Source organism: Notolepis coatsorum (genome assembly GCF_963971535.1).
Source record: "Notolepis coatsorum genome assembly, chromosome: 10".
Taxonomy (NCBI): Eukaryota; Metazoa; Chordata; class Actinopteri; order Aulopiformes; family Paralepididae; genus Notolepis; species Notolepis coatsorum.
In genome coordinates this window covers 6,411,277-6,434,287 of record NC_140174.1, presented here as the reverse complement: position 1 = coordinate 6,434,287, position 23,011 = coordinate 6,411,277, and the positions used below count along the sequence as shown (strand labels likewise).

Here is a 23,011-nt window from a genome sequence, read left to right as displayed (position 1 = left end):
AAGAGAGGCACAGTTGATTTTGCACAACAACAAAAAGAAAATACATTTCTGTATTGTACCCATTCTGCAATCTGTTCAACAATTTTCATTCAATCAATCACCGTGCAGATTGATTGATTGAATGAAAATTTTATTAACAGATTGCAGAATGGGTACAATACAGTACGGCTCAATACACACAATTGTTAAGGGGATGCAGACCAGAGAAAGACTTTCGTCTTGTTTACATCAGGGTCCCCCATTTTCAATTCATAGTGAATTTTAAGTAAGGGTGCAACTTGCTCTGTGCAATCCATTATTTGTGGATCTAGCCCTCAGTGTCCCTGGAGTGTGACTAAAGGTCGCCCCGCGGGGCGGTGTGTGGTGGACTCACTGGGCTCCGTGGGGAAGATGCTCATGAGGCGGGACAGCAGCGAGTGGACGGCCCGCAGCACCTTGGTGTTGCCGCAGGTCATGCAGGCGGCGATGCCCCGCTGCAGGGGCTTGAAGTGGGCCAGGATGGCCGGGGACTGGAGCACCGTCAGCAGGAAGCACAGGATCTCCAGCCCTGTGCAGATGTTGGAGAAGTTGGCCTGCGCCGGCTGCTCCTGTGGGGGGAGGAATGAGTGAATGAATGAATGATTTTATTCATATTCTTCTTTTACAAAGCAATGTACAGTAGTAGGTAGGGGTGTAACGATGCATCGATTAATCGAAAATTCAAAATGCATCAATTCTAATGTGACGATTCAACTGCATCGATTTGAAAATGTTAGAATCGATTATAATCAAAATTAATCGATAAAATTGTTGCCCTATAGTCCATTCATGCTGAGTGAATCAGTTCCCCCAGCCACATTTGTGTATACTTATTTTTTTTGGGGAATTAACTGATAGAAAATGTATTGAAAATTCATCGAATCGTGGTCAAATGAAGAGATTTCATGATACATTGAATCGTTGCCTGAATAATCGTAATAGAAATTAATCGTTGTGAGGTCGCATCGTTATACCCCTAGTAGTAGGAAAACGACCGAAGAGGTGTAGGCTGAAGCCGAGGCTTATTATTGCCTACCCTTTTTACATTACATTAATAATAAAAAATTAAAATAAAATTTAAACACAATTCAGTACATCATTTTGCAAAAACAAAAGGTTACGAAAGTGTCATCGTTTTAGTGTACAGTTTATACAGTAATAATATACAAAACGTATAAAAAGACATTTCATTTAGTCTTTTTAAAATATAATTAGCATAATACGGAGAGGAACGCTGCAGGTTCTCCAGGAGAACCGAGTGTGTAGAACAGTAGATGCATCATCTGAACCACCAAACCACCAAACCCTGCACGGACTACAACGTATGACATTATATTATCGTGCCTGTTGAGGCATCTTGTGTACTGTATATACTGCACCTTGTGTATACCGTTTACATTTACTCTTACTGCATAGTATATATACTTACTTACTTCAAATTCGTCATTGCCTATACTACTGATTGTAACGTATAATATAACCGATAGGACATACAGACCCTCATCTGTACATCTGTTTACACAGTATATTTTTTCTTCGTTTTATATTCAGATGTAATTTTATTGACTATATTCATGTCTTTCTACCATTACCCTGCCCATACCTGTACCCCCCCCCCTCCCCCATGCTGCTATGACACCCGATGTTTCCCCGAGGGGATCAATAAAGGAACGTTCTCTCATCTTCTTCATATAGCGCTTAGCTATTGAAAATGTTTGCTTCATGAATAATACATAAAAAAACAAAAGAAATACTGAAAGAACTAAAGTGAGTTCAATAACAAAAGGAAAAACAAAACGGAGCGCAGAAAAGCATTAAGATGAGGCACGATAGTAACGGTAATATGCTACTAAAAGAAAAAAGGAGTTAAAGTTAATTGAAAACTTGAGGGACAGAGCAACTAAAAGACCCCAGTGAAACCTAATACGGCACATCAAAGCACATCTATAAAAGGTACGTACTTAAAAATGATTAAAAATACAATACTGAACCGTACGCCAAATAGCCCCCCCCCCCCCCCCCCGCCCCACACACAAACAGATAAATAATCTAAATGTCTCAGACAAAAAGGTACCGGCGCGTTACAACCAGCGCTAAACCAAAGGATGGATGGCTGATCGAGAGGGCCCTGCTGGAAGTCAGGTGGGCATCGATCCCACACGGCGGGAACAGAATGAGGGGAGGGCCCCCCCCCCCCCCCCCCTCGCCCTCCTTAATCACTGACAGGCTTTAGTACAATAAGATGATAAAGGAAAATCCGATTTGGAGCATTGTTCATCAGTGCGGATAAGACAGGTGCAGCTCGCTCCCAGGGGGGGGTGGGGGGTGTCGTGCTACGTGCGCTTCTGCACGCACGTGTGTGTATTTAGGTATGCGTGTGTGTGCGCGCGTGCGTGCGTGTGTGTATAAGGGGTACAGAATGTCTTGTTTGTCATCCCCGCGGGACTATGGGGGGGGGGGGGGGGGGGGGGTGAGAAAGGGGTGCGGCTGGTGCAGTGATGCGTGGAGAAGAGAGCGGAGGGAAGTGTGCGACAAGTAGCGGAGCGCGCCGTGATAACCTCGTCTGAGCCGCGCCGGTGAAGAGGAGCGGGGAGATGAAGAGGAGGAGGAGGAAGAGGAAGATAAAGAGGAGAGCCGATAAGAACAAAAGAGAGGAGAGGAGAACAAAAGGGTGAGCTGGTGGTGAGAGAATGAGGAAAAGGAGGAGAGGGAAAAGGAGAGGGGAGAAGTGATACAGAAGGATGAGAGGGAGGGAGAGGGAGGGAGAGAGAGGGAGAGGGAGAGGGAGAGGGAGAGGGAGAGGGAGAGGGAGAGAGAGAGAGGCACAGGCCAGCCTGGATAGACTTCTGTTATCTCCCTGCTGTCATTATTTTGTCATTATGGCCGTGGCGCCTCGCTCACAGCGTTCCTGATAACAGACAAAGGGACTCGGAGCATTAAGGCAAACAGGAGGGCAGAGCTTCCTGCAGCCCCCGGGGGAGGCCTGAGCACCAACTGTGGGCACCAAGTAGAACTAGGCCCGTGACCCAGTCCTCATTACACTACTGTAGGCACCAACTAGAACTAGGCCCGTGACCCAGTCCTCATTACACTACTGTAGGCACCAACTAGAACTAGGCCTGTGACCCATTTTGAGGTTTCAGCATAATATAGTTAAAAAAAACAAAGGAAGTCAAAATGTTGAACAGTCTCCATTAGCTCTGTTCAGCCTGGCTGGGGTTAGACATGGCCAGGTTTGGTTTGGTATGGTTGGGTTTGTGTCTCTCCATTGCGTTTCTTGTAAGCTCTCCAGTCGCTAGGCAACCTTTCAGAATTCACCCCAACAACCGTGGTACACAACAGTCCCAGCCGGCTTTAACACATTGGGTGCCATGCAGTATGCCCATCTTATACCACTCTCTGCCAGCGCTGTAAGCCTATGGAGATGTTTACCTTCTTTGCAGGGCTATAACTTTTTAAATATTATAGCTATATCGACATTACTATGGCCCATTCAACATCGGGTATCTATCGTTCCGGATGTGGGAACGTTATATTTTTCCATCCATACATTGTCGTGTTAGTACCGTCGAGAATATAAGTACGTTTTTAGAGTGTATAGCAGTCATTCCTAGAACGCGCGCTATAGGCCCCGACGCGTATTATACATTATCATTTGGCGTTTCGTCCCTATACACGCTATATTAAAAATATCAAATGCATATGATCGCTATATATTATGCTCCATCATGCGTGAAGGAAAGGGGGGGGGGGGGTCGTTTATGATTCCTTGATTGTCACTAACGGCTTTCTTTAGTACGACATCATACGTTGATCAGACGGATTGCAATGAAATAAATGGACAATCGAGCTGGAAATAACGTTAGATTCCTCGTACCTGTGGCCTATGCGTCTGGAGAAAAAAAATTCCAATTATTCGACGTCGATCTGCTAGATCCATTTTCCGTTTGTACGACGCAATAAACGCCGAAAGCGTATCGATTCTTGCGTCTCGAAAGCGATCCCATGCACTCGAGGTGTGTATATTGATCCACGTTACAACATATCTCTGGCGGAGCTTTTTCCCCCGATGCACCGAGCGCCACTTGCGGTTTAGAGTGGAGTGTATAACTCGCCCGAAATCCACCAGGCGACGGCGGTATTGAGGCGTTGCAATATCAGACAGTCAGGGTTCCCACGCTTGCCTTGAAATTTTTTTCCATACTACCTCCTGATTTTCCAGGTACCATATTAAGTGATGATCTATAGGCCCCTGAAGTTTTCCGCCCTCATCCCCCTCCCCTCACACACACAACCCCCTAGGACACCTGACTACTTACTTGATTTAAAAGATGTGCTCACCAAGTTGCCTGCATCAAATTCCAACATCCAATATAACATATAGGATGCCAAGAGCATGCTCTACAACATGGGATCATCCATTTCTATCTACAGTAAAAGCTGTTCAAATGTAAAGGGTTTTTATAAACTCATGTTAATTCTGTGCTCAATAGTTAAATTTTATTACACATCATCCAATAAAATTTTCCAGGACAACTGTTTGTATTTCCATGTAATTGGTCACTTTTGCTCAGTTTCCATGCCTTTCCATACCTGGAAAATGAAAAAATGAATCCCATGTATACTCGTTATTGGCAATTGGTCCCGCCAGGTTTGGCCAGCTTCTAAAAAGACAACAGAGGCCACGCCAGACAGGCCACACAGCGCGGCTAAACCCTGGCTAGCTAGTGGGGAGGGGAGACGAGGTGCGTAAAGTCGTTTCTTACCACAGTCATGAGCAGCTTGTCGAACCACTGCAGCTTGAGCTCGGCGCGGGGCCACATGTCCGGCCGGAGGGCCGTCTTCATCAGAGCCACGCAGCGGCGCGACAGCAGCTCCCCCGGGGAGCCGGCCACGCTGGTGCTGTCGTTCACCTGGAGGGAGGGAGGGAGACAGGCGGCCCATCGTCATCATCAAACGTGCATCGTGATCGTTATCATCATCATCATCATCATTATAGCCCTGGTCAGCTTCCTCATTATCAGAACGCTCTCTGCGCTCGTCTTCGTCAGGATAGCGTCATGTTTCGACAGCAGCATAATATCCTCTTAGGCAAGAACGTGACTCAGTGGAGGATCCACGTCTCGTGTCATGTTGCGTCATTTGTGTTGATAACACTTGGGAGTTGAAGTGGTCGATGGCAGAGAGAGCTATACTGTGTGTTGTATAGACTAAACAGTGTGTTGTATAGACTAACGTTGCTAAACAGTGTGTTGTATAGACTAAACAGTGTGTAGTATGGGCTAAACAGTGTGTAGTATGGGCTAAACAGTGTGTAGTATGGGCTAAACAGTGTGTAGTATGGGCTAAACAGTGTGTTGTAGGCTAAACAGTGAGTGATTCCCACTCATATAGGATGTAGGTTGAATAGTGAAAACCTAATAAGAGGCAGGTCAGAGAGAGAGAGAGAGGACGAGGAAAGGGAACACAGTCTATTTTAGGCCTGGAACCAAGGACAGGGGACAGCCGGGACACTTAGAGGACTCTGTGTGTGTGTGGTGTGTGTGGTGTGTGGTGTGTGGTGTGTGGTGTGTGTGTGTGTGTGTGTGTGTGTGTTGTCCTAGGGGACACACTTAGGACAGCCACCAGGTGTGTCCTCCCCGGGCCACTGAGGGGTTAGGAGAGTGGTGTCATACCTGGCAGGCAAAATGGATGAGCGGTCCCCTGTGTGCGTGTGCGTGTGTGTGTGTGTGTGTGTGTGTGTTACCTGGCATGCGATCCTGATGAGGAAGTTGACCACGGTGTCTGTGTGCTGCTTCTCGACAGGTTTGGTGAGCAGGGTCTCTGTGCCGGGCATGGACTGGCTACGGCCAAACACCTGAATACACACACGGTGAAACAGAAGCCCAAACATTTTAACCTCTTAAACACTTTCGCGGCCAACCACGTATATATATAAGTTATTGGGGCGCCAGCGGTTAACGGCCAAAAACGTATATTGGATAGTTTTCCCTTTTTTTCGATTTTAATATCCTATTCAATGTCAGGGACCTGTATGTTGCCGTTAAAAGGCATACTGGGACTCCAAAGGTGCAGTACCGGCCAGATCCTGCTAGTAGGCAGTATCGAGAGTGCAGTAAACCCCGTTCCAGACCGGGTGCTACGTTTAAACCGCTCCGGACGGACTTTTCTAGTAATGGGAAACCTAGGGCTTCACCCCGATCGCATTGAATCGTTTTCGGGGACCCCCGATCCATATGTTGTGGTGGGTTATGTCGTGGACCAGATGGACATAGGATGGACCAGATGGCGATCAAATAATTGGGATATTATTTTTGGAATACCACCGAGGTAAGGACAATCTGACATCAATTTCAGCTTGATCGTGCAATGTTATCATACCCATCCCCCTGGTCGGCGTGTGTTGTGATAATAACGAATGACGTTACTGGCAATCAAATAATAAGAAATGACCCTCGCCTTTCATGCATTCATGATGAAACATAATACCTATGATATAGATTTGATTTGGAAAATAGTAGCGTGTCCAGGCAAGAAACGCCAATGGTTTTAGTAGAATTCACGTTGCACCCTGTAGCCGGCCTCCCAGGAATTAGCTCGGATGATTCCGAAATTATACTCATATTCACCACGGGATAACGCGTGAACGTATTCATGAAAAAATATATTCTTTTTTGCATCTTGAGCGGAAGATAGTTACTGTCAAATGACCATGGTATTGTATCCATAGCTATAATATAAAATATAGATTTAGCTCTACAAACAAGGTGACGCACAGTGAAACTATGCAATGGAAAGCTGGCCCAGCTATAGCTAGATGGGGAAATCGAATGGCCGCGAATGTGTTAACAGTGCTGCAGATTTAGCATAAAACGCCTGTCGATGGCATACTGAACGTAAATTGGACACAATAGGGAGGTGTAGTGGTTACGTCATTGCCGTTTTTCCTGTTCCACCCTCTGTCCAACGCAATGTATTTGCCCATTGCCCATTTCTAAATCGTCTCGTTTAAAACAAATAAAGCATTGACATTTGCATGGTGTACCTTTCTGTGCTTAATTCATCCACAATCTATAGCTCAACATGAAAATATTCGCAATTAAATCATAAAAAAAAATCGCCACATTTTATTTCAACCAAAAATGCTTAAACAATTATGTTAGTGGTAGAAGGGAACTCATTTTGTGCAAAGAAATGGAAAGCTTTTCCATTTCCATGCGGCAGAATTGTTACAATAGCCGATAATCCATTTTCCCAATGATAGATCCCTATACGGGTGGAACACCCAGTGACGTCAGACTACACCTCCCTATACAGGAACCATGTGTAGCAGACGCACAAGTCTGGCCTCAGAGTGATTCTTCCTGCAGATCTATCTACTCTATAGTTATTCGCTGAAAACACTGCTGGGGCCGTAGCAGCGCCCCGAGGGCGGGCCGTCGGAACATTAAGTGGTTAAGATATTCCTTTATTGATCCCCTTGCCGGGGAAATTCTGGCATCATAGCCGCATGTGGAGGGGGGGGTACAGGTATGGGCAGGGTAATAGTATATGAGAAAAGATTTGATGATCCAATACAATTTGTGGTTTAGAGGGAAAGGAGAAATGATGATTCTCCATCCCATAATAAATCACTGTGTGGTTGAGTGAAAGCAACGCGGTGCGTACCGTGGACGCGGAGGCGGAGGAGGAGGAGGCGGCGGCGGCAGGGGCGACAGCAGCTCCGGTCGCCGTGCGGAACCTCTTGACGTCCTGTCCGACGGACGCCGTGTCCATGGAGAGACCCCTCTTCACGCCTGCAGAGGCCCCGCTGCTCCCCTCGCCACTGGCCCCCGGCTCGGCCTCCGACTCAGGCTGGGGGAAGGAGAGAGGGGGGGGGGAGGAGAGGGGGAGGAGGAGAGAGGGGGAGGAGAGAGAGGAGAGGAATGTCGAGGACGGACGGAAAAAGAAAACAATTTGAATCCTCTGATAAGCATCGTTACAACGGGTGACATTAATTCTTAGTTTTATTATTAGTCATTAGAAAGAAACCATTTGGTCTGTTATGGCAATTAAAATCCAAGGTTGGTTATTGGAAATCTGAAAGAAAATTGCTACGGTTATTTCAACAGCAATTGTCATTAACTTTCTGATGACGGACCGTGCGTTCTCATTCACCTGCGAGTAGGTCGGATGATAAAAAAAACTTTTTCATACTGCAAGTTGGAAATAAAATGTACTTTCTGAAAACACCATGTTCCGGTTGGGATTCCTTTTAGCCTATTATACAACACACTGTTTAGTCTATACCAGTGGTTCTCAAACTATGGGTCGCGACCCAAATTGGCAAGTAAAAAAATAAACGTTTAACATTCTTTTTTTTTTAATGTTCTGGCAACATATTTTGGCTAAATATGCCTCGTTTTATAACTGTGTATTGATAACATAGTGCTGTAATAACTAGGGATGTCTGACATTATCGGCCGATAGGCATTAAAATGTGATATCGGTTGATATCGGTATCGGAAATTAAGAGTTGGACAATATCGGTATATCGGTATAAAAGCCAATATCGAGCATCCCTAGTAATAACATTTTCTATTAAATATGCATGAAATATGCATGAAGTTCAACAACGTGTGCTTTTATTTTGATATTCCTTAATTCCACGTTGAAATTACACAATGTGGGGTCCCCAAAAAAAATTCCTAAATAAAATGAGGTCACGGTATGAAAAGGTTTGAGAACCCCTGGTTCTATACAACACACCGCTCAGCCTATACAACACAGTGAGCTCACATGCGCCCGGCGTCGAGACGTAAATAAAGACGTCTCCGACCCACCTGCTGCTCTTTGATCCTCTGCAGCTCCCACTTGATCACCACCTCGGCCAGGTCCACGGCCAGCTTCCGCTGCTCGATGGTGACGCTGGGCGTGAAGCCCAGGCGCTGCATGGCGCTGATCATGTGCTGCACCAGGTGATGGCGGACCGGGTAGTACACCTGCAGGGGCACGGAGGAGGAACGACACCAGTCTGTTAGAATATAGTGCATCATTGCCGGGCCTGTAGATGGAGGGGGCTCAGGGAACCCATTATGTTTGTGTTCTGGGCCCCTTTTGATTGTGTCGGAGGGTCACGGGCTAGGGGTGGGGGCCCTTGGTTCGGGCCCTCGGCGGGTCGGGGTACCGGACTTGGGGCTCTCGAGGGTTGGGGATCGTGGCTGTGATGGGTGGTGAGGGATGGGGGCTTGGGGTGTTAAATGCACAATATGTTTTATTTGTTGTCTAGTCATTGTTGTGTTGAGTCGATGTTTTTTGGTGTCTTTTTATGTATTATTACTTTTATTATGTTGTGAATTGTGTTGTTTCATGTTTGAAAATATAAAAAAATGTATCCCAAAAAAAAGAATATACCGGTATTGCATCATAAAATCACATTAAAAAAGGCACACCGCGGCATTTTACATTTCAGTTAGTGGTAGCACACTTTATTTTTTTTTGCATAATCCATCATTGCAAAATCAAGGAATGGGTGCCAAATGTTACTTTATGATGCTGATGTTTATCTTTTAAAGTGGGGACACATTTTTAGCGGCTCATAAAGTAATTTTACATGTAGTAATTTAGCGACTTACAAGTCAGCAGTAAGGGCACTCTTGGCAAGTAAGAGTAAGTAAGATTGTTCGTCAAACAGTGTTGAACTTGAGTGCTACAGTCTTGAGTGCATAGTAGTAAAGACATATTAGCATAGTAGGTTGTAATTAGGGGTGGGGGAAAAAATCGATACGTAGTAGTAGTATCATGCGTGGCGATACTGTATCAATACAGGGACACCAAGTATCGATATTTAATTATTCATAAAAAAAAGGGAAGTTGCATTGTTCATTTCAATACCTGTAATAGTACAGTAGTCCACACACACACACACACACATGTGCACTGCATTCAGTTAAGTTGAAAAAAGGTAATACATTTAATTTTATATAAAAAAAAAATATTATTATTATTATTTTCGCAATACTCAGCGTATCGCGATATATTTAGTATCGCGATACTATCGTATCGTGAGGTCTCTGGCGATTCCCACCCCTAGTTGTAATATAGGCTTTTTTCCCCCCTTCTTTCATTTCAGACATTGATTGAAGAAGTGTGGTTTTAGGCGACGGCAAAAAAAGATTTGGTTGGTTTCGGCTGCCCTGACTGTGGTGGGAAGTTCGTTGCACCATTGTGGAGCGAGGACCGAGAATAGCCCCCTTCTCTTTGATGACCCCCCCCCTCCCCACCCCGGAGCTCGGATAGGAGTGAGTCTAAAAATATAACTGAAGGTAGCAACATGTGGAAACGCAACAGATGAGACGGAGAAAGGAGGCACGTGTAAAAAGCCACGTGAAATGATACCGTCGCTATCCTTCAAAGTGATCAGTGCATGCGGACAATTACAGATAAGGCTCCCGGCGTATAGCAGATGCAAAAATAAGATGAAAACTCGAGACGAGAGACTACAATGAGAATTTAAATACAAAAGAAGAAAGTGACAATTGTTTTCACCACCAGACTCTCGGTGCTTAAGATGGCAGAGAACAACAGATGCCAAGTTGTGCATCAAAGACACCCGAGAGGCGCAGACGGCAAACTCTTTGAAGACGACGCACTCCTCCTCCCGCCGACTCCTCCGTCTCAAGGACACCACTATTATGTCACGCACTTAGCAGATATTATATCTCGCACTCTGAGGAGTGACACTCGAGCGTCACGCTCGGCCTCGCCGACTGGCAGAATACGAGCGCCTTCAAAAGTGCGCAGGGACGAGATGTCTATCCGAGGGCTGTCGACAGTGTTGTCAGGCGATATTAAAGCCTTTCACTTTGAGGGGAATTATAGTCGATAGACCGAGACTTCGAGACCCGTATAGACCGACTGGTTAAGGCCTGTCCATCACACACACACACACGCACACTCGGCTGTCCCGAATACCTTTTCTTGGGCTTCGAAGCTTCAGCACCAAGTTTTGTTTTATTTGTTAGGCTTTATTGTTGTAATTATTAGGCAACTGAGAGACAAAGGCCAAATCGGACTGAGGTTTCTCCTCTTCCTTGCCTTAGTCTGAGCTGCTCATAGGTATAATGAAAATAAATAGCGTGTGCACTGCAGCCTATGCCAAGAAATAAAATGTATACAATAAAAAAACATCTATTTGTCGACAGCACTAGGCAAAATAAATAGGCTTAGTCAAATAAAATGGTCTCTTTATACAGGCCTAATCAAAGTGAAATAGTGTCTTTAGTTTATACAAGACTAATCAAAGTGAACTAGTGTCTTTACACAGGCCTAATCAAAGTGAAATAATATCTTTATACAGGCCTAATCAAAGTGAAATAGTGTCTTTAGTTTATACAAGACTAATCAAAGTGAACTAGTATCTTTATACAGGCCTAATCAAAGTGAAATAGTGTCTTTAGTTTATACAGGCCTAATCAAAGTGAAATAGTATCTTTATACAGGCCTAATCAAAGTGAAATAGTGTCTTTAGTTTATACAATACTAATCAAAGTGAACTAGTATCTTTATACAAGACTAATCAAAGTGAAATAGTATCTTTATACAGGCCTAATCAAAGTGAAATAGTATCTTTAGTTTATACAGGCCTAATCAAAGTGAAATAATATCTTTATACAGGCCTAATCAAAGTGAAATAATATCTTTATACAGGCCTAATCCAAGTGAAATAATATCTTTATACAGGCCTAATCCAAGTGAAATAATATCTTTATACATGCCTAATCAAGTTGCTTATGAAAATAAACATCAAATAAGGCCATTTTCAGAGTTTAGACCTTTACATGAAATCTAAAATAATTGACGGAATTGCTTCTGTTGTTTTAGGATTAACATGAACAAAAAGATAATAATAATATATTAGTTTGAGAAGAATTGATGAATATTGATTCGTAATGAATCAGCTTTGAGGCGTTCAGCTCAGCCCTAACCTTCACTCACACACACACATTAAGCCTCTCTCATCTGTCTATCATTACATACTCTCCAGCATAATTATGCTGATGTGATTACATTAGATTAGTCACTGGAGCCAGAGAGAGAGAGAGGGAGGGAGGGAGAGGGAGAGAGAGAAGCCTGTCAGTGTGAAACGCAGAGGAGAGGCAAGCAGAACGTCAATCTGCCACTCACTGACGGACGGACAGAGTGGAAAGAGAAATTCTATCTTGGATGCTGCTGAGGGATAAAAGGGCGGAGGAAGATGAAGGGCCCGGGAACAGACTGCTGTGTTGACGTGTTTGACACGCGCTGCTGTCGCATGGACCGCTGGGTCTGGTTTGTGTTTCTCGAAAAGAAATGTTCCAAGGGTTACAAAGTTATTCATTTTCAAGGTGCCTTGTAACGAGTTCCAAGGGGTCGGAGCAAAGAAACTAAAGACAGATCGTCCAAGCTCACTATGAACCCCAGGGGACCTGCAGGGAAAGCCAGTCATTAGACCACCATTGATCGTGTGTGTGTGTGTGTGTGTGTGTGTGTGTGTGTGTGTGTGTGTGTGTGTGTCCTCTCCTGACTTCTCGCCCTCAAGTGCTACAATACAAGTTGTAGTTGTTGTTGTTGTTGTTGTTGTATTGGGCCGTCTGCAAAAATGTGCTGTATGTATCAAACTGTCAATATACCATACAGTAACTGAAAGGTCACTGAATATCTGAATGCATCGACATGGTTTATAATGCTGTGAATAATTCATTTGAGTGTGTGCGTGTGTGTGTCCGTCTGTGTGTGTGTGTCTCTGCCTGTGTGCGTGTGTGTGCGTCTCTGCCTGTGTGTGTGTGTCTGTATCTGCCTGTGTGTGTCTCTGCCTGTGTGTCTCTGTGTGTGCATGCGTGTGTGCGTGCGTGTGTATTAAGGCTGTCTACGAAGCCTGTTTTTGGGATTCGAACCTTCGTTTTTACACAAAATATTAAAAAAAATTAATATAATTTATTATTATTATTATTTATTTTTGAATATCCTCAAACTAAATCCTCAATTTGAATAAAGTGATTAATCTGATTAAATGTCTTTTTTTTGTATTATTAAATCAACTGTCCAGACCCAGCCCAGGGAGAAGCCCCAGCCCAACTAAATCAATTACATTTCTATTCATTACAATGAATATAACTCATATATACTTATTATATACTATAATATTAGTGTAGCCTAATCTTCATCTGCAACAGTGAAGAAAAACCCCATTGGTTTAAACAGAATTAATAGAAAAAAAATGTATTATTAAAAATAAGAAATTAGAATGTTGATTTAGAACAAAGGTTCGAACGTTTGGGCTCAGCCCTAGTGTGTATCTGTGTGTGTGTGTGTGTGTGCGTGTGTATCTGTATGTGTGTGTGCATGTGCGTGTGTGTGTGTGTGCGTGTGTGTGTCTCACCCTGAAGTGCTGCACTATGAGGTGCAGGATGTGGACCAGCTGAGGCAGGGTGTGTCCCTCCTCCACGATGATCTTCCGGGTCCAGTGGGTCAACATCTGGTGCCCGTCCTCCATGCGGGCCGGCACGGCGGGGGTCAGGATGGCCATGGCCTGGCGCACGATGGCACGGGCCTCCATGGTGTGGGCCTTCAGCAGGCTGTGGAACACCTGGACCGGGGGAGGGGGGGGGGGGCAGAGGGTGGGGGGGCAGAGGGGGGGCCGTAATCAGACAGCTCATCTGAAGAACACGGAGCTCATCTGGTGGTGAACTGATTCACCGAGTGGAGTGGCACTCACTCAGTCACTCCAACGGTTTCCGACCGAATTTACATTTTTATTACTTCAATCCTACTCTCGCCAAGTGCTTTCATTTACACACCTTTTACAATTACTCATTCTGGAAATCTTTCGATCTTTGTAACTCCCTTCTTAAGTTTTCACTTCGATAAACCAATTCTCCCTCCTCCTCCTCTCCTCCCTCCCCCTCCTCTCCTCCCCCCTCCTTCTCCTCCTCCTCCTCCTCCTCCACTCCTTCTCCTCCTCCTTCTCCCCTCCTGCTCCTCCTCCTCCTCTCCTACCCCCTGCTCCTCCTCCTCTCCTACCCCCTGCTCCTCCTCCTCTCCTACCCCCTGCTCCACCTCTTCTACTCTTCTCCTCCTCTCACCTCCTTCTCCTTCTCTTGCTCCTCCTCCCCCCCTCCTGCTTCTCCTCTCCTTCCTCCCCCTCCTCCCCCCTGCTGCTGCTCCTCCTCCTCCTCTCCTCCTCCTCCTCCCTGCTCCTCCTCCTCCCTGTTCCTGCTCCTCCCCCCCTCCCCATCCTCCTCCTCCTCCCTCCCCCTCCTCATCCTCTCCCTCCTCCCCCTCCTTCCCCCTGCTGCTGCTCCTCCTCCTCCCTGCTCCTCCTCCTCCCTGTTCCTGCTCCTCCCCCCCTCCCCATCCTCCTCCTCCTCCCTCCCCCTCCTCATCCTCTCCCTCCTCCCCCTCCTTCCCCCTGCTGCTGCTCCTCCTCCTCCTCCCTGCTCCTCCTCCTCCTGTTCCTGCTCCTCCCCCCCTCCCCATCCTCCTCCTCCTCCCTCTCCCTCCTCCTCCTCATCCTCCCCCTCCCTCCTCCTCCTCACCCCTCCTCTCACCTGCAGCACGATCTTCTTGTGGATGGCGAACTTGGCGATGATGTGTGCCAGCAGCAGGTGCCCGCTGTACTTGCAGGCCGGGTCCACGCAGGCCTTGGGCAGCAGGCAGGGCCAGGCGAAGGTCATGAGGCGCCTCAGCTTGCTGTTGCGGGACTTGTTGTTGTCGTGGATGTGGTGCGGGGCGTGCTCCACCAGCAGGGTGCTGAACTGGAGCAGGTAGATCCTCAGGGAGTCCAGCAGGTCGGCCTGCTTCTCTGGGTCCAGCACCTGGAGGGGAGGGGAGGGGGGGGGGGTGTTCAGTAGGGGTGGGAATCACCAGAGGCCTCACGATACGATACCATCACGATACTTGAGTCACGATACGATACTATCACGATACTTGAGTCACGATACGATACTATCACGATACTTGCGTCACGCTACGATACTATCACGATACTTGCGTCACGATACGATACCATCACGATACTTGCGTCACGATACGATACTATCACGATACTTGAGTCACGATACGATACTATCACGCTACTTGAGTCATGATACGATAGTATCGCAATACTAAATATATTGCGATATGCTGAGTATTGCGATATTAATATTGCGATATATTGCGATTTATTACCTTTTTTCAAATGCAGAGTAAAACTTTGTCAACATGATTTTTCTAATAAAATGTAAGTTTTTTTTAAAGTCTGTTCATCTCACTTCAATAATTTTTATTGCAGAACGTGGTATTTTCTCAGGCAGACAGATGTAAACACTGTAATCTGTGTTGCATGTACCTGACAAACTGAACTGTTTGTATTACAATCATATTCCAACTTAACTGAATGCACACGTGTGCATTCAGTTAAGTTGGAATATGACTGTAATACAAACAGTTCACTGTACTATTACAGGTATTGAAATGAACAATGCAACTTCCTTATACAAAAAAATTATTAAATACAAGATGTTTTTTTTAAATTATAAATAAATTATTAAAATATCGATACTCGGCATCCCTGTATCGATACAGTATCGCCACACAAAGTATTGCGATACTACTACATATCGATATTTTCCCCCACCCCTAGTGTTAAGAGGATACCGAGGCACAAGAGAGATTTTATTTGCCTTTCTATCTTTTGCTCCCATCCCAATTTAGTCACTATGCCAATTCCCTTCCTGGTCGTTGCGCGCATTTTGCCCACTGTCGGCCTGGGGAGGGTGTAGAACTACCACACGCCTCCTGCGATACATGTGGAGTCAGCCAGCCGCTTCTTTTCACCCGACAGCGTGGAGTTTCACTGGGGGAACGTAATGCAGAGGTTCACGCTATTTCCCCCAGATCCCCTCCCTGCTGAACAGGTGCCCCGACCGACCAGTAGGAGTCGCTGTTTGCAACGACCAGGACTCACACCCCGCCGGCTTCCCACCCGCTAAACACACTGCCAATTGTGTTCATAGGGACGACTGACCAAGCCGGAGGTACCGCTGACAGCTGGATTCGAACCCAGAGTCTCTGTGGTGGTAGGCAAAAGAGATTATTTCTTTAAAAGAAAGAAATAATACTGTGTCTTCTTGTGCCTTACTCGACAGTAGACGAGGGAGGAGAGAGAGTGTTACTCATTCACATATCATACCAGTTACAAGCCTACTTGTCTAACCTTTAGGCCACTTCTCTCAGAAAGCAATTTAAAAACAACTGTATATAAAGTATGACCCCATTCACCGGTCAGCGGCACAGTCTAATAATCCACTGTCACACTGACGTCGGAAGAAGACGGCATCTTGTTCAAAATAGATCATCATGTTTGAATGTCACAGATCAACTGAGGGAGGGGAGGGGGGAGAGGGGGGAGGAGAAGGAGAGGGGGGAGAAGAGAGGAGAGGAGAAGGAGAGGGGGGAGAAGAGAGAAGAGGGGGGAGAAGAGGAGAGGAGAGAAGAGAAGGAGAGGAAGGGAGAGGAGAAGGAGAGGAGGGAGAAGAGAGAAGAGGGGGGAGAAGAGGAGAGGAGAGAAGAGGAGGGGAGAGGAAAGAAGAGGAGGGGAGAGGATAGGAGAGGAGGGGAGAGTAGAGGCGAGGGGAGAGTAGAGGAGAGGAGAGGAGGGGGGAGTAGAGGAGAGGGCAGGGGAGGAGAGAGGAGGGGAGAGTAGAGAGGGGAGGGGAGGAGAGAGGAGGGGAGAGTAGAGAGGAAGGGAGAGAAGAGAAGAGGAGAGGAGAGGAGAGGGGAGGAAGGGAGAGGAGAAGGAGAGGGGGGAGAAGAGAGGAGGGGGGGAGAAGAAGAGAGGAGAGGGGGGAGAAGAGGAGGGTAGAAGGAGAAAAGGAGGAAAGGAAAGAAGAAAAGGAGGAGAGGAAAGGAGAGAGAGGAGAGAAGATGATAGGAGAGGAAATGAGAGAAGAGGAGGGGAGAGTAGAGGAGAGGATAGGAGAGAAGGGGAGAGTAGAGGAGAGGGGAGAGAAGAGGAGAGGATAGGAGGAGGAGAGGATATGAGAGGAGGGGAGAGTAGAGGAGAGGGGAGGAGAGGAAATTAGTTTTAACCGGAGCAGAGCAGAGCCATTACTGGCCATTAGGACCTGGTGTTAGTCAGTGATGATGAGATCCCCCACAGCAGCACAAACAAACACAGCGACCTTTAGGCCCCGTCGTGACATTTACACCAGGCATTAGTCTGGGCCTGGAGGAATGGAACCAGTGATGGGAAGAGAGGGGGAGGAGAGAAGAGGAAGACAGAGAATAATGAACGAGAGGAGCCGCCGAGAGGAGAGGGGCATGAGACGGAGAGGAGAGGGGGATGAGACGGAGAGGAGAGGGGGATGAGACGGAGAGGAGAGGGGGATGAGACGGAGAGGAGAGGGGGACGAGACGGAGGAGAGGGGGATGAGACGGAGGAGAGGGGGATGAGACGGAGAGGGGGACGAGACGGAGAGGAGAGGGGGACGAGGAGACGGAGAGGAGAGGGGGGTGAGGAGGAGACAGAGAGGGATGGAGCTGATGATAGGAGGGAGGACGGAGAGAGATATAGTGGACTGATAAGCGTTATGATGAAGGAGAGGCGCGAGGCAGGATGCAGCGGGTAATGAAATCAGAGCGATCGGAGAGAGAGGAGGACATTTGAGGAATGAAGGAAAAAAGGAAGGAAGCAAGAGCCGCCTGCAGAGTCAGAATGGATGGAGTGTGTGTGTGCGTGTTGCGTGTGTGCGTGCGTGCACCTTGGTGATGAAGACGCTGGTGATGCTCTCGGGGTTGTCCCCCTCCGGGTTGGGGGGCCCCAGCAGCTGCTCGCCCTCCCCCTTCTCGAAGCTGTAGAGGAAGGCTGGGTTCAGGATGTGCTGCAACACCTGGCGGGGCGCAAAGCAAACACATTGTTAGAGGAGAGACTCCAGAGAAACCTGCCCCGTCAGGAAGGGAAGAAGATACCGACGAGTCAAACACCAAAAAAAAAAAAAAAAAAAAAAAAAAATATATATATATATATATATATATATATATATATATTCTTTTTTTTTTTACTTTTTTTATTGCATTTTCCATTATTCAAACAATCTTTTTACATATTTTCCAAATCACAATCACTACGGATTATTCAGACAGTCTTTTTATATGTTTTCCACGTCACATCATTGTGATACAAAACTGTGATAGGAAAACCAACCTGAAAAAAATAATATATATTATATATATATATATATAATAATAAATAAAAATACAAAACCCAAAAAAGAAATAATAATAATAAAAATTCAAAGAAAGATACAGTCCAGCACATCCCTTTAACTTTCTTAAAGAGGTCATATTACGCTAATATGTCTGAGGTCCAAATACATTTCTGTTAAGTTTTCTGCTGAAAATACCACTCAGATTATTATGCATTCTAGCCGCCTCGTCTAGACCCGTCCGTTTCAGGCCTATTCTGGAGAGGCTGTTTCTGTGGCTGTAGCTTTGAATGTAAATGAGCTCCTGCTTCCAACGTTCGAGAGCGTGTAACTGGTAAATGGCTGCTTTTTTATATAGCAGCTTTTATCCAAAGCGCTTTACAATTTGTTACTTACATTTTTACACATTCACACACCGATGGCGGAGGCGACCATGCAAGGTGCCAACCTGCTCATCGGGAGCAATTAGGGTGTAATAAGTGTCTTGCTCAAGGACACTTCGACACACTGCCCGGGAATCGAACCAGGATTAACCTCCGATTTGCCAGACGACTGCTCTACCTCCCGAGCCACTGTCGCCCCTGTACGCATGTCTGGCTCGCCAAATGCAGACCCAACAGTCCAAGTAGACGATGCAGATCAGATATGAATGAAGCTCAATCAAATGCATATCCTATTTCTTGCCTAAAAATTTTTAGGAAAATGGTCAAGGACCACTCATATGCAATGTGTTACATAGTAACGTAGAGCAGTTATGGAAGAAAAGGCTGGACTACAAACTACTACAATGGAGGAAAAGGCTGGACTACAAACGACTACAATGGAGGAAAAGGCTGGACTACAAACTACTACAATGGAAGAAAAGGCTGGACTACAAACTACTACAATGGAAAAAAAGGCTGGACTAGTAGGACTACAAATTACTACAACATTAGAAAAGGCTGGACTACAAACTACTACAATGGAGGAAAAGGCTGGACTAGTAGGACTACAAACTACTACAATGAAAGAAAAGGCTGGACTAGTAGGACTACAAACTACTACAATGAAAGAAAAGGCTGGACTAGTAGGACTACAAACTACTACAATGGAAGAAAAGGCTGGACTAGTAGGACTACAAACTACTACAATGGAAGAAAAGGCTGGACTAGTAGAACTACAAACTACTACAATGGAAGAAAAGGCTGGACTAGTAGGACTACAAACTACTACAATGGAAGAAAAGGCTGGACTACAAACTACTACAATGGAAGAAAAGGCTGGACTACAAACTACTACAATGGAAGAAAAGGCTGGACTACAAACTACTACAATGGAAGAAAAGGCTGGACTAGTAGGACTACAAATTACTACAATGGAAGAAAAGGCTGGACTACAAACGAGGCATTTCAGGGGCAGCGTTTTCTGTCGGAGAGACTAACTACCTTTGGATAACTCTGCAGACATTCTACATGCACCTCCGGCGATATAACACACTAAAAACACATTCCCAATCAGGTCTCTGACAGCAAGGCCACCAAAACATCCCTTCCCCTTTAATTGACTGATGGCTGGCTACACACATTGTGTAGTGTGATGTGTGCCTGGTGCCAGTGTGTATGGCAGCCATTGAGCCTGCGTAGCCCAAGGTTGGGTGCTACACAGTGGTGGTGAAGGAGGCAATTTACACACTACATTGTAAAGCGCTTCGGGTGTCTAGAAAAGCACTATATAAATGCAAGTAATTATTATTATTAAAAGATAAGGGAAAAACCCAAAAAGCACAACATGTCCGCTTTAACATGAGAATCCTAATCTTTATCATCAGGTCTAGAGCACATTTCAAGGTGGAGGCTTGGTGGCCTTGGCTCTTTTTAATGGACAAATAAACCATTCAGATTTGTAACCAATCGATCGTTCCAGTAACGATCGTTCCAGCGGGTCTGTTGGCGTTGGTAAACGCCGTTTGGAGCCATTATGGGCCACGTAATACAGTTATAGTGTGCAGTTCCATAGTAAGTATTTATAGAGAGACATGTTAAGACTTTCTCTTGGCAATGGGAGTGGGTTTCTTCATTGAGCGCTTCTCCTCATCATTAGCGGCACAAGTATCTTGTGTTTTATTATAATAAAAAGAAAGAAAGCGAATGAGATTATTATGTTCTGGGGGTATAAAGACGGCCTCTGGAGCCCAGGGGGGGCCTTAACGGTGAGCTTCTTGACGGTAGACAAAGGCCTGGTTACCCAGTGAAAGATAACCACCATCCAGCTAACGACTGCATTTATTAGAGTGCCTGCTATCTTCTAATGAACTCCCCGTTCCATCCATCACAGGGAGGACGGAGCATCGCTCAGCAGAGAGAGAGCTGTGCTTCCATATGTTCCCTCTCCATTAACACATTATTCACACACACACACACACACACACACACACACACACACACACACACTCTCTCACTAACTCTCACACACGTTCACACAGACAAGAGACATGGCTCAAGTCTTTTATTCTGTCTCATCTATTCCCATTAATTCTGAGCCTCTAACATATCAATCATGCCAACGTCGCCGCACATTAGTGTGTGTGTGCGTGTGTGTGTGTGTGAAATACCTCGAGGCCAGTAGCCTTGGCGCTCTTTCTCCAGGTGTGCCTTAACGCTAACGTTAATCAAAAAGGTTTTTAACCGCGACGGGCATATAGTAATGGTGAGGATATAAAGCATGTTAAAGACGCATTTATTGGACGCGTTGCGTGTGGAGTTTACATAGAAACAGCGCGCCTCCCGAGTCCCAAGAGGAGTTATCACAGGCTGCAGAACGCCGGACTGAAGAGCTCACGTTGCGCATGTAATGACTGAAGCCGCGGTTTGATGACATCATCACAACAACACGCGTTATGTTACAGGGTTGGTTCTGTTCTTTGACATTCGGTGATATATTTTCAGTGAAAAAACTCGGCGGCCAAATATTCGGTGCATCCCTAATTTGTATGCATGCATCAGGGTTCCCACAGACATTGCACAATTTAATTCAAGGACTTTTAACCTCTTAACGTCCAACGGCCCGGCCCCTCTTGAGGACGATTTGCCCACCGGCGCCCGACGCCACTTTGGCGACCTCTAGCTGTGCATATTTTTTAATACAATATATAGATCGAATTAAAGCCATATTTGTTGTCCGTCGATTGCCATTTCAGGCGACAATATCCGTTCAGCGGTTCTCGAGTTACATGCCGATATGTGAGGCGTACGTCAAAGTCCTCTTTTTTCGAATACCACTCCCGAGGCTCTACCTCCGTCAATCATTTGGCGATCTCGAAAAACTATTGGACAGGGTTGTAACCAATGACACCCCACGTGGGGATGAGCAAATCAGGGATCTAGGTGAAAAGTCACAAGCAAAAACAGGAAGTAAAAAATGCGCCGAATGCATTGGAGAATGGAGTCTGAGAAAATGAAACAGCCCATTTTTTTCGTGTTTTCAATGTGAATGGTTGATTTGAATTTCAAGGACTTTTTAAGCACCTTGTAAAGAATGGGCTGTTCTCAAGGAATTCCAGGCCTTGACTCTTTTTTTTTATATAAATTCAAGGACCTTGTGCGAACCCTGATGTGTGTGTGTATTTATGCATACTGTGTATTTATGCATGTATGTGTATGTATGTGTGTGTGTGTGTGTGTACAAAGAGGCAGAATTAGCATGATCTACTGCAGCAGAGGTGCCTCTGGCTCCGCCCCCTACAGACGTCTCATAAGAGAAGGAGTGGAGCTGAACGTACACAGCTGTTCATGTTCACGGGGGTCTGGGGGGGGGGGGGGTTGGGGGTGCAACGCCTCCGCTAGCAGGTTCGGGTTGAGCCTGGAATTCTAATCAACTGTACAGTTGTTCATTCTGACAGGAGACAGAGGAGACAGAGGAGACAGAGGAGACAGAAGAGACAGAGGAGAGAGAGGAGACAGAGGAGACAGAAGAGACAGAGGAGACAGAAGAGACAGAGGAGAGAGGAGAGAGAGGAGACAGAGGAGACAGAGGAGACAGAGGAGACAGAGGAGAGAGAGGAGACAGAGGAGAGAGGAGACAGAGGAGACAGAGGAGACAGAGGAGACAGAGGAGACAGAGGAGACAGAGGAGAGAGGAGACAGAGGAGACAGAAGAGACAGAGGAGACAGAAGAGACAGAGGAGAGAGGAGAGACAGAGGAGACAGAGGAGAGAGAGGAGACAGAGGAGAGAGGAGACAGAGGAGACAGAGAGACAGAGGAGACAGAGGAGACAGAGGAGACAGAGGAGACAGAGGAGAGAGGAGACAGAGGAGACAGAGGAGACAGAGGAGACAGAGGAGACAGAGGAGAGAGGAGACAGAGGAGACAGAGGAGAGAGAGGAGGAGACAGAGAGACAGAGGAGACAGAGGAGACAGAGGAGGAGACAGAGGAGAGAGGAGACAGAGGAGAGAGGAGACAGGAGAGAGAGGAGAGAGAGGAGACAGCGGAGACAGAGGAGACAGAGGAGACAGAGAGGAGACAGCGGAGACAGAGGAGACAGAGGAGAGAGAGGAGACAGAGAGACAGAGAGACAGAGGAGACGGAGAGGAGACAGAGGAGACAGGAGACAGAGGAGACAGGAGACAGAGGAGACAGGAGACAGAGGAGAGAGGAGACAGAGGAGACAGAGGAGAGAGAGGAGACAGGAGACAGAGGAGACAGAGAGGAGACAGAGGAGACAGAGGAGACAGAGGAGACAGAGAGGAGACAGAGGAGACAGAGGAGACAGAGGAGAGAGGAGACAGAGAGGAGACAGAGGAGACAGAGA

The 23,011-nt window shown here is 46.3% G+C and overlaps 1 protein-coding gene across 1 annotated transcript in view; it reads right to left on the bottom strand.

The window, feature by feature from the left end:
* The window catches only part of trrap (transformation/transcription domain-associated protein), a gene marked incomplete at its 5' end in the record, with an annotated part of 245,882 nt that overhangs the window by 140,458 nt on the left and 82,413 nt on the right, over positions 1-23,011 (bottom strand). The window contains 8 exon segments of the mRNA XM_084322329.1: positions 374-587; positions 4,785-4,931; positions 5,765-5,875; positions 7,687-7,872; positions 8,841-8,999; positions 13,418-13,624; positions 14,586-14,852; positions 17,781-17,909. Of these exon segments, the coding sequence (XP_084178455.1) occupies positions 374-587; positions 4,785-4,931; positions 5,765-5,875; positions 7,687-7,872; positions 8,841-8,999; positions 13,418-13,624; positions 14,586-14,852; positions 17,781-17,909 (1,420 nt within the window).